We start from the raw sequence: 11516 nt of genomic DNA, 5'->3' as shown, positions 1-11516 counted from the left end.
TTTGCAGCTATTGCATGCCATATTCTTTTTTATTGGCTTCCTGCAAGCTATAAAACCATTAAGTTCTCAAAGCTGTGTAGCTATATTCTCGAACTTCGCTTTGAGCTTTTGAGCTTCCTAAATCTGCAACTACAACTTTTCGATCTACAAGCCATTTACAAGCACTTCGCAGGCTTCTCTGCACAGAAGACACAAGAACAATTATGCAATCAATGGAGCAGATGCAGCAAAGTTCTCCTTCGCCCAGCAACGAGCTGACAATTGCTGTGGGGATAAAAAACGAGGTGATAGATCATGAAGAAGAAGTTGAGAACACTCCTACAGCAGACTGCAAGACTGGCAAGCCTCAGGGCAAAAACAACAAGCCCAAAAGAATCAAGAGACCTATGAATGCATTTATGGTCTGGTCCTCGGTAGAGAGAAAAAGACTTGCTGAGAGAGAGCCTAGGCTGCACAATACTGAGCTGAGCAAACGTCTGGGCAACACTTGGAAAGCAATGACAGAAGATGAGAAGCTGCCGTACAGGAAAGAAGCCGAAAAACTCAAAAGCAAATTGATGGAGGAGCACCCTGACTATAAGTATCGACCAAGAAGACGAAACAAGTTCGAACTCGCACACAAGAGTGGATTTTTCGGTAGTATGAAATCGGTGCCAGCTAGAATTGTTCCCGGTCCAAGCCAGAACATTGTAGGTGGTGGAATTCACATGGTGAAGGAACAACAGCGAATGTCTGCACAGTCCATGCTCTACAATCAGACACAAGCTCAGGCACAAGCAAACTTTTCCAGTTTGTACAGGTATCCCACCTCTGAAGGAGCTTCTGATACGAGCAGCTACCCCTATTCGTACAGATATCCGGCTGGTTACATGAACCCTTATAGCTACCCAGGCTCGTTATACAGCAACTACTACTACTGGCCGGGTTACCAAGGTGCTGCCGCGGCTAACCAAGCTTACCACGGTGAAGCATACACCAGGAGCGATGGTTCATCTCCAACTACTGGACTACCACAACAAGATTCTGAGCTGAACTGCACTATTGATACCCCAACCGATTCTGAAAAATCAAGTTTCACACCCATTGAGGGTATTGTCACTCCACAACCAACAGCCACTGTTAGGCAACTCAGCTTTGACTCCACCCCTGGCTCAGCGTATCCAGTAGCAGTTGGAACGTACATTGAAACTCCACCATGCTCTCCATACATTACATCTCCATCATTGAACACTTTCACTCGCTCTATACCGATGACAAGAACAGAATCTCTCGGGTCCGAACACTCAAATATATCTAACAGACCACTAACTTCTCCAAGTGCCGATGGTTTTGTGCAACCAGACAGCGTCGAGTCTGTACGTACACCAGAGAACCACTCTCCCCACATGCCCAGCTACCCTCTGCAGCAGAACTATCCCCAGAGCCCGGCTGATGGTCTCCAAAGCAATGGACCAGGATATGACATTTCACCATCACTTCCTCCCACTTACGAGCACTATGCAGCTGGAGGCAGGTACTCATATGCTGGGGCACAACACTCACCCACTGCAGATGAAGTTTCCGGCTATTCCTATTATGCTGCGCCGTCAACAGCAGTTGGTAACAATTCTACTGCCACCACTCTATCTCATTTCAATGACTCTCCAAGCTCAAGACAAAGTTACAGCACGGCCATAATGCACCCCGGAGAGGGTCACCCTTCTTACATTGATGCAGTTAAGAAAGAGACTGTGTTGACTATGCCACCAAATGCCCGAATGGGATCGACCAGCCCTGTCGAGGTTGGGTATGCTCCAACACGCTATGCTTCGATGCCCACAGCTGACCTTTCCCCACACGGCCAACAGGACAATGCTGGTGGTGTGTACTATTACTAACTTTATCGGGAGATCTCAAGGGACTCTCAACTCTGTCAAATATGGGCACATGTAGTAACTGACTCTATTGGTTTTCACTACAATAGTAGGTCTAATGACACAGGTATTTTTTATGTTGATAGTCTTGTTACCCCAAATGTTTGTATTCCCCACTTAATGTCCTTCAAAGAATCATTTTTGTTTAATTATTTTCTGTTGTTAAGTGTGTGCAATCACCAGCTGTATTATATTTTTATGAGAATCACTTATTAAACGTTTGTAACTTTTTGTGTTTTATACAAAAGAAACTTATAATTGTTGAAAACTACACAGTATTCGGTAGGTGGAAACCTTGAATCAGCTGTTGTTGGTGCCAGCCACGAGAATGCTGTGTATGCAGCCTTTGTTTACAGAAGGTGACCTAATTGAGCTAATTATCACCATTTGATATGCAACCCCAGTCCTCTTACAATCCACTTAAAAAAATCAGATAGGTCACTCATGCTCAAATCCCAGCTGTACATGTGATGAGGTCTATTGTTTGATTTTTGAACGAGTCTGGATTGGGCTGATCTCCACTGATAAAATTCTTGACACACCCAGTTTAGTTGTGGTCAGACAAAGGCATGCAATAAAATAACAATCTAATCGAAGATCTGCATTCAAAATTTCAAAGAAATCCGTATTGAAGAGAAAATTAAATTGTTTAAAAAAATACAGACCTCCAATTATAATGCAGGTAGCTACTCTACTTTGCCACTTTTTTTAGGCAACAATTCTGCACCTCTAGTTCCCAGAAGGGGCAGCTGTGTATATATATTATGGATAACTTCCTATGGGATGAGAATATTGCAGTGATAATGCAGAAACCATAGTAATCTGTCTTATGCAGTACTCCTGTCTGCAGGGCTGTTTACTGTACAGATTGTGACTTGGGTGTCTTCTTAATAAGTCATATGCTTTGAAAGGGTCACTCTCTGCATTACTGTGGGTACTGTGTGAATATGTGGAAGAAATTCAGTGTCCAAAACACAGCAAACCTAAACAACTCTTATCAGATCTGGCGGTAAGCATTACGCGGGTAACTAGGTCACCTTATCAAAATCATGCTTTATTCAAGATATTCAAGACAGGTGAGCTCAGACTAACGGATCAGAGGTGTCCGCCCACTTTTAGGAAATGTAAAGCGACCCAACTATCCATGAATACATCAGGGGAAATATGCACGCAGCTGATTAAGCAGCTGATACTTAAGCATGGCTATCATACTATTAATAAATAACAAGGGTTGAGTGAAAGTTAAGAAACAAACAGAACAACATTTTTGGTCTAAAAATAGGCCAGATTATATAAAATTATGGCAGCTACAGAATGCATATACTCTAGTACACACTATCCCAGGCGCTAAGAAGCCTTTCAAATTTTACACACTGCGAGTGCCTAGAGGTCCCTCGCTACTATGTGTGTGGTAAACCATTCCCTAATGTGGACTATATTGATAGCTAATGCCTACTCTCATGTGGCATGTTATCACTCAGCACGTGCAATGAGTGTTGGGACCACAAACAATAGCTCTAGGGCATGTGCAGCTGCAACACCAGCCAAATGCCCCAGGCACGATCGCTAGGCATTGCATTATTCCCATGCTATCCCATTATACAGCTCTCTTGGTTGGAATTCCAGGATTTCAAGATGGCTTTGTTTTATACAATACTATTTTGTCACAAGACATTTGGTATGAGGTTCTTTTAGCATGTGATGTGTATTACAAGCAATGCAACGAGAGAGAATATATAAAGAATTCTCAGTAATTTTCGGGAAAAAAGGACCTAATTAAAAGTTACACCATACTTAGTGGTCTAGTGGTAAAGTAAGCATCAGCTCTGCTACATACAGCACAGTAAACAATGTATTATCATGTCAGCATTTTAGAGAGTAAACTGTATTCATTCTAAAGTCTTAAACAGGATACAATGCAATTATGCTGCCATGGTGACAATAAACTGTAAGAACAGTAACCCATAATAATAATAATTTGCACTGCAAAAAAATATGTTATTGGCTGTCTGTGCATGTTTGAATTTCCTTGTAGCTGCTTTCAGAAGCAGGGGTGATTTTCTCTATGCACCACACAGAGTAACCACAGTTGTAGTTTAAGTGCGTGATGTTATCATATCTGTGCAAGACCTAAGAGGTTTTCAAGAGGTTGTGGTACAACTTTTGAGTGGATTTGATAAACATCACCTGACACAAACACACTGTGCTGTACATCTCCAAGGGACTATACTACCTTTTATTAGTACTTTCAATTCCGTCCAAACCACATCAGAATAGGACTTAGACAGCTAAGACTCGGTATATGGAATGAAGCCACATTTCCTTTATAGACTGTCGGTCTTTATATTATTATATTGAACAAAATGGAACTAGTACATGTCACACATCTGCTATTTACAACGTCCCAAATGTCCCCTAAAATTGTGGCAACCACTATCTTATGATCGCCTGGGCACACACATCAGCTGTAGTTCACTGGGCGTAAGTCAATTAGTGGTTTGCCCGGCAGTCTTGATCAAAGTGAATCAGCTGACTCAGTTTACATTCCTAATTTTATTAGGAGCAATCAGCTGTCTAGAACAAGCGGTCTTGGGCAAAGGCACTAATGAGCATGGACAATCACTGAAATCTAGTGATAAATGATCCTGACCCGGAACGTTGCCACGGTTTCCTATCTGCCTCTTGTTGTGTAGACTGTCAGGTGGACCACTGCCCTATCAGCCTCAGGCAAAGCTGTTTCTCACCACCAAGATGTGACAACACCATATTTGCCGACCAGATTCCGTGATAAGTCTGGGGGACATACAGATAGCCATAAAGGTGACCTGCATGCAGACACATGACTGAATGGTTAGGCCTGAACAGAGTCAGGGTTCCCCCATTAAGGGTGGCGGTCACTGGTGGCTAACCGCTTAATGTCTGTGATGTCACCAATACTTAAAAGGCTATCGCCGTTTTCAATAGTAAAACCATACTACAGAAAGATTGTAATCGGTAGTAATTTGTACCCCACAATATTGCAATTAAAAATATTTGCATAAACCATCTGTATGGTAAAATCGTATTTTTCTCATTGGCCATGGGACCACCATCCTTATAACGGTTGCCTTGGTTCCATATGCCTACCACCAATGCTCAAAAACAGAGATCTATCTGAGTACTACAAAGTACTACAAAAACATTTTAGCAGGTTGGGTTTCCTTATAGAGCGAGACACCCACTAAAGCATTCTTAACCCGTTCAAGGTATAGCTAATGGTGACAACAACCCGCTGCTGCAGCTGTTTGTCTGCCATAAACATGCCGCAGGTGTGACAACAGATAAACAGTGGCTGGCATGATTATGCACTTTCTCAAACACACGATAAGACCAAAACCGTAACAAGCTGCATCTTGCCAGCTCAGTCATGCTGATAACGGTACCACACTTCAACCTCACTAGTTTTGATTTGAACAATGACTGTCAACCACCGTTGACCACGTCTCAAGTACAATGGGGTAACAGGGGGATTCACAGAGCTATGGTTTCTTGGTCTCACAGCCTAGCCACTTCATTGTGAAGAGAATTGTAGTTGATACTGTGAGGGATTGTGGACACCTTTGAGTTGTAAAATGTCCCAACTGGGAATTGATTCGAATGAGTTTGCTTACTACTGTGGGCTCAAATGGTTAACCAAATCCCGACCAGTGTGTAGCGAGGGCACAATGAATGATTGCTTACAAACACAGGCTGTCTGAGTGGTTGATATCTCAAGAGTGTTGGGGTAGTATTGGTGAGCCACCGTGGTAGCAGAGGCCAGGCAGCTAAACACAAGTACTTACAAGGCACACGCTGAGGTTAATACGCTGAACACACTATCAAGTGTGTACAAAAACTGTGTGTACAAAAGTTTTTCATGGCTTGCATTAGCTGAACACAATTCCTTTACGTGCAACACAACCACCCACAGACACATGCTGAGGTTAGTCAATGGTCATAATTGACAACTAGCTAGTTACTTTCTGTGCATGCCCGAGGCTCAGTGCAAGGCACAAGTACATTACATGTATATACATGCTGATTCAGAAGTTGAGGTATACAGACATTATTATTTGATAATTGCTATGATTAATATGTACGTATCATTGCTAATAATTTATAGATGACAAGCTCTAGGTGAGGTAAAGGCAAAGTGACGTAATATTTCTTTAAATAATAGGCTTTCTTAATAAACTAATAATTTGACACAAAATCTATTGACACGTAAAAATTGTATAAGATGAGTTTGGTGGTATAGTGTGAGTCTGACCTCAAGAGTTCAAAGTTCAGGACTGGCTTCTCGTGTAGTGGGGGCGTCAAGGAGGTAGTCTTCAACCGAGAGGAGTGAGTGGGCGGAAATTGAGTCTGTGTGCAGGTGTGTGCAATGTGGAGTAACACGTAACACAATGTTCCTTATAGATACCCAAATAATTATGCAGGCACACAATAATCAGTTGGTTTCCAAAGAGGTTTGCAAATACATAGATAGAAGATGTGCACATTATATGCATTGTTAGGTACTCATGAAAAAAATAGACTGAATAGTGAAAATTAGAATTAACGTCACCAAAAGGTACATACATGTAGACTGTACTGTGTGGGTACATGCAAAGTCATAAGATCTGTGGTAAAATGCAAGGCCTACAAGTGCTTGTCCATTAGTCACAGGATAGACCACATCAGCTGTATCATACGAGCAACAGGGGGAAATCCCAGGGCCACTGGCTGTTTCATTGTGCAGTATAATCCCCATGGAGTTACCCTGTGGCCTGTAGTAGAGTACCCAGAACTAAAGTATAACCACCTAATGCGCTCGCTCAGTGATAGTATTTTAATAGCATGGCTAAATGTAGGTAAAAATAATGCTAGCCTCAGTGTAAAAAAAGAGAATGTTATGTCCGGCAATACACGAACTGATAGATCTATATACACAGAGGGGAACACTAGGTATGCGTACGTGAACAGAGCAGTACATGCAATGACCATGCAGACTGACCTACTCTATAGCTACCCACAGCTAGGACTGTAAGTCTAGGAAAGGTGAATTGAGTCTATAGAAAGAGCTTGTAAAGGTACGTGCTGTTAGTAGAACTGGCAACCACTCTACTTACAGCTCTAAAACACACACAGCAAATATCTATGCATGGATAAGGTCTTTCTGTGGTCATAGCAACCTACCTAGTATCCACTGTTCAGACACACTCTTGACAGTGTTGCTCCAGCTCTTGGAGCCCACACACACATCAGCCTTCCGGTGAGAAGTGGTCACCTGGGGGGGGGGGGGGGGGGGGAGAATAGATACACTGACTCAAGAACCAAACAGATAAGAGATTGAGCAGGCACTAAAAGAGTAACCAAGATAATAAATGGAGCAGGCACTAAAGGAGTACCCAGCTACTTGAAATAAGTACTCTTAGAAGGTGCATAGACGTATAGGCACACTCTAGCATTTAAGTTTAAGGAGTTACAGACTGTACATTACTGTACCGTCTACGTGTGAACAAAATGCCATACTTGTAGTCTGTGTTGTGGTTCATTATTAACAATCAATTATTTCCTCGTTAAGTAAAGGTCGCCATATCTCAAGTTGACCCCCCTCACCTTTCCACCCCCCAGTGTCAGCAAGGTCTCCAGCTGTTGAGTGGGTGGGGAAGTCCCGCTGGCAAGGAACACAGAGCCACACCCCCTAAACAGCCCTGGATGGTACATAGCAAAGGAGGCATTTCGTTGGAGACGGTAGTATTTAGCTGCAGGAAATGAGGAGGTCATTTCATAGGGCTCCTCTGAGACCCAAGAACCACACTCCAGACTCTTCATCACCTGGAGGGAGGGGACAAGTACATACCAGTAATTAAATAGTGGAACATTCTTTTAACCATCCCTGAAGAAAGGTCAACTGCAATATAAAGGGCAGTCACTAACTGCAATATAAAGGCCAGTCACTAACTGCAATATAAAGGCCAGTCACTATGTGTACGTCAACTGCAATATAAAGGACAGTCACTATGTGTACAAAACCCTCAACAAAGGCACCTTAGTATAATACCAAATCCTTTGTTCCCCAATTGGCAAAGGTATTTGGTATGATAATAAACTTTATATATTCCATGTGTCCTTACCCAGTCTAGACTGACTATCCAGCAGCCTCGTAGAATGGCTGAGAGGACGTTGACTGTTCGTCTAGGGCTGCCACACACCACGTGACTCGTGCTCTCACACACTGTCTTCACACAGTGGAACTGGCCCAACCTCTCCATTATAGAGTGTACCATCTCCTGGTCACTGTGTGCGAGGGGAAGGGGAGGGGGTGATCTGTGAGTATACTACCTTGGACACTAAATGAGTATACCGTATAGCGCGAAATGTTCGAGGGGCTTAATTTTCGCGGATTTCGTGGGTTAGAATTCTATACGAAAATTAAGTCCACGAAAATTATTCTTTAATTAGAATTACCTGCTATCGTGCAAATATTTAAAGGCGTGGCTTCCGGTAAGCAGTCATTCCGCGAACATTGTGCAACGAAATGGTTTTTAGAGGCCATTCCACGAAATATAAGTGCCTCGAAAATTTCGCGCTATACGGTACATCTTTATCATGAAGCTTTACAAGGGTTGCCCTGCTTAGGCAATACCTAACGTGTAAGCTACATGAGTTCATTAATTAAGAAAACATCCCCAGGCAAAATAAGTATGTCTTCCTAGATATGGAAGATGTATAGCTACATGTACACACAGAGTCAGATGATAACTGACCTTGTATGCACACTGGTGAGTACAAGAGTGGGTAGCTGCTTCTCAAACGACCTTCTCTGTATCCTCACTTTCTTCTTCTTTGGTTTGGGAGCAACCTCATCTTCAGCCTATAACGGAGACAATGAGAGTGAATTAACATGAGTGCTTAAAAGCAATAGCAACAAGAAGGAATGAAGGAGCCTCCATTGGGACGTGACTGAGGTTTAAAGAACTCGCCTTCTGGTTGACTTTAATAGGCTGTAGGGGATCCTTTGTTGTCTTGGCAACAACTGTAACGACAGAATAAATTGTCAATTAGATTACACTTCATTTATACTAGCTACATGGTTGTCCTCCCTTCCCGGGTCAGGTGGCATATACGGCACCGGATGTAATTTTGAAGGGGGAGGGGTTCGGGTTAGCTTAGAGAAAATAACAAAAATTAGGGCGTTTCCACATCCGGTGCCGTATATGCCACCTGATCCCCCTTCCCTATGTAACTGCCTAGCTGCTGTATGCAACTACTCACTGGTGGGGGTGCTATCATTCTCACTGTTGGAGGGATGAGACCTCTTTCCAGTTTTCTTAGCAGGGTCATCAGTGGCTTTTGCTGTTGGTTGGTGCTGCTTCTTGGATTGAGGATCACTCTTAGTTTTCTTCTTTGATGATACTTTGCCACAATCAGCAGTTGTTACATTCTTTCTTGATGACCCTTTAACCATGGAAGATGATGATGTATTTTTCGTATTTGTGTCTGTTGATCCTGTACCAGTCAAAGGTGTACTTTTCATATTTGCCTCTGTTGATCCTGTACCACTTGCAGATGATAGTGTACTTTTCGTATTTGCCTTTGTTGATCCTGTACCACTTGCAGATGATGGTGTACTTTTCGTATTTGCCTCTGTTGATCCTGTACCAGTCGCAGGAGTGTGTGCATTTGGTGTTTTTTTGTGTGTGAACCCTTTTTCAAATAAGTTTGGTGATCCCTCAGGAGTTGATACCGTGTTTCTCAGTTTTGAGAGTGGTGTTCCGGGAAGTCTTATCTCGGGTAATTCATAGTTGTCCTCATCGGTGCTACAGTTTCGTTGAGTTGGTCTCTGGTGAACAGGGGTGGCTTTAATAGGTGTGTTGGTTCTGTGACGTTTTCGTGAGCGTTCTGTAGAGGGAAGGAATCATTATTTGTTGTGAGCACATACAGTACACTGCGTTCATACGTGAGCGTTCAATAACTAAGATAGAGGTGGCAACAATTGGAGATCGTGGGAAACAACTTTTCGACACATTGTGCACAATCACAAGAAGGATCTGCGCTGCTACTTGTAAAACACAATTAAGGCTGGGAAAATAGTCTATTAGTTGTACAATTCATACTGTAGGAGCTATTCATTGATGTAAGATGGCCTACAGATCTAATTACATAGCTTTAGCATCATAATCTACTGATGGCCTACATTGGACTCAGAACAGAACCTTTATAACTGCGAGCTTACCGAGGGACCTAGTAATTTCCTCCACGAGTGGTTTAGGTTGCATGGACTTCATCCTCTTGATCCTGCCCAGTACCATGGGTGAGTCACTGCCGTCCTTGCACAACACAGGGTACTTGGCTTCAGACACTCGATCATTAGCCCGCTTGCACCTGTGGGGGGGTGGAGTGGAATTATTCAAAACCCTTCAGTTTGGAGGGACTGCATAAATCATGCATCTGTAGCTCTATTGCACGTGTCTCACAGATGACTCACGCATCAAGCCAGAGAGGCGAGACGAGGTAAATGCCTTTCTTCTCCGCCTTTTCTTTAGTGCTCTGTTTGCCATCCTTGAAGACCTGGGGAAGGAGCACATTATGATTAACACACAACAACTGTAACGATAACACTGAATGCCCGAAAAAAAACCGTATAATTTATGACACGCTGAAAGTCCTAAGGAGCTGGCAGAAGAGTTTTCACGCCCAACATGTTGTGTTTCAGATCAAGCTTCCCATCTCACAATGTACATGTACTGTGCATGCTACATGTACTGTGCATGCTATGCTGCCTCATTAGGTGTGTGTTAATCAACCGTATAAATGTGCTACATGTGTACACACCATATGGGTGACATCCCTGGTGATTCTCTGAGTCACAGTGGCACCCAGTAGCTCAAGTTGATGGGCAATGGCCGCCTGTCTGTTCTCACAGCTGTCAGTACCAGACCTCACCTCAACAAACACTATCAGACCTGTGCAACCAGACTAGCAGTAAAGCAGCAATCAGTTTCACCACTTGGGAATGACAATCAAAATCAAACTGTAGTAGCAAAACTCACAGAGCTAATGAACGACTAGATCTAGCATTAAAGCAGAGACGTACTATATTATTAGGTCTATGGGGGCTGGGGGTAGGGATTGTATTAAAACTATATGTACACGACTCCAACAATACGCTCATATTAAAATACACGTACCTGCGAGAGGTCTTGGATCAACCTGCTGGGTGTCTGGGGTGTTGTCATCATCGTCTACACCCCCCACAGCCTCGCCCTCGGCAACGGAGCCCACACTCATCACCTCCAGGTCAGTGTCAGAGTCGCTACCATCGCTACGAGCATCAGCCTCTGGGAGGGTGCATATACTTTTATATAGATCACTGCTCTCTCATTGGATAGAGCATAGAAGTATTAAAGTTGTACCTGGACTGTTTACTAGGACAATTGGAGTCACAGCTTTCTGGTTATGTTGGAGAGGGTGTCGAATTAGCAAAGGAGTCTCGTCTTGCATATCTTGGTCCATGGCTACATTAGCTAGCTAGCTAGCTAGGAGGCTTGCTAGATCTTGACTCAAACTTGGCCGCCAACTGGAACAATGAGGTAATAT

General features: G+C 43.2%; 2 protein-coding genes across 3 annotated transcripts; one reads left to right on the top strand and one right to left on the bottom strand.

The window, feature by feature from the left end:
* Positions 1-14: 14 nt before the first annotated feature.
* Positions 15-2189, top strand: LOC135331145 (transcription factor SOX-7-like). Its single transcript, XM_064526206.1, has one exon. It carries the CDS (start codon positions 204-206, stop codon positions 1875-1877), a length of 1674 nt encoding a protein of 557 aa, XP_064382276.1. The 5' UTR covers positions 15-203; the 3' UTR covers positions 1878-2189.
* A 3792-nt stretch (positions 2190-5981) lies between these two features.
* Positions 5982-11512, bottom strand: LOC135331134 (microcephalin-like). Of its 2 annotated transcripts, none has more exons than XM_064526192.1 (12): positions 11333-11512; positions 11108-11257; positions 10752-10882; positions 10405-10487; positions 10153-10301; positions 9192-9818; positions 8900-8952; positions 8684-8790; positions 8051-8213; positions 7533-7751; positions 7110-7200; positions 5982-6296 (listed from the first exon to the last, which is right to left on the bottom strand). In XM_064526192.1, the coding sequence occupies exons 1-12, from the start codon at positions 11430-11432 to the stop codon at positions 6211-6213; spliced, it is 1959 nt and encodes a 652-aa protein (XP_064382262.1). In that variant the 5' UTR covers positions 11433-11512; the 3' UTR covers positions 5982-6210. The 2 variants fall into 2 exon arrangements, with proteins under 2 accessions (XP_064382262.1, XP_064382263.1); XM_064526193.1 differs by having other exon boundaries at positions 9216-9818.
* Between the last annotated feature and the right edge of the window lie 4 nt (positions 11513-11516).

This window comes from Halichondria panicea, chromosome 2 (assembly GCF_963675165.1).
Source record: "Halichondria panicea chromosome 2, odHalPani1.1, whole genome shotgun sequence".
Taxonomy (NCBI): Eukaryota; Metazoa; Porifera; class Demospongiae; order Suberitida; family Halichondriidae; genus Halichondria; species Halichondria panicea.
The sequence above is the reverse complement of the archived record's forward strand: the minus strand, read 5'-3'. Positions and strand labels throughout refer to the sequence as shown.

Excerpts from the sequence above, each read along its gene's own strand:
- LOC135331145 (XM_064526206.1), top strand. The coding sequence starts at position 204 with ATGCAATCAATGGAGCAGATGCAGCAAAGTTCTCCTTCGCCCAGCAAC.
- LOC135331134 (XM_064526192.1), bottom strand. The coding sequence starts at position 11,432 with ATGGACCAAGATATGCAAGACGAGACTCCTTTGCTAATTCGACACCCT. Across the intron at positions 11,258-11,332 it reads TGTCCTAGTAAACAGTCCAG|AGGCTGATGCTCGTAGCGAT; the intron begins GTACAACTTTAA and ends GCACCCTCCCAG. Across the intron at positions 7,752-8,050 it reads GGATAGTCAGTCTAGACTGG|GTGATGAAGAGTCTGGAGTG; the intron begins GTAAGGACACAT and ends CCCTCCCTCCAG.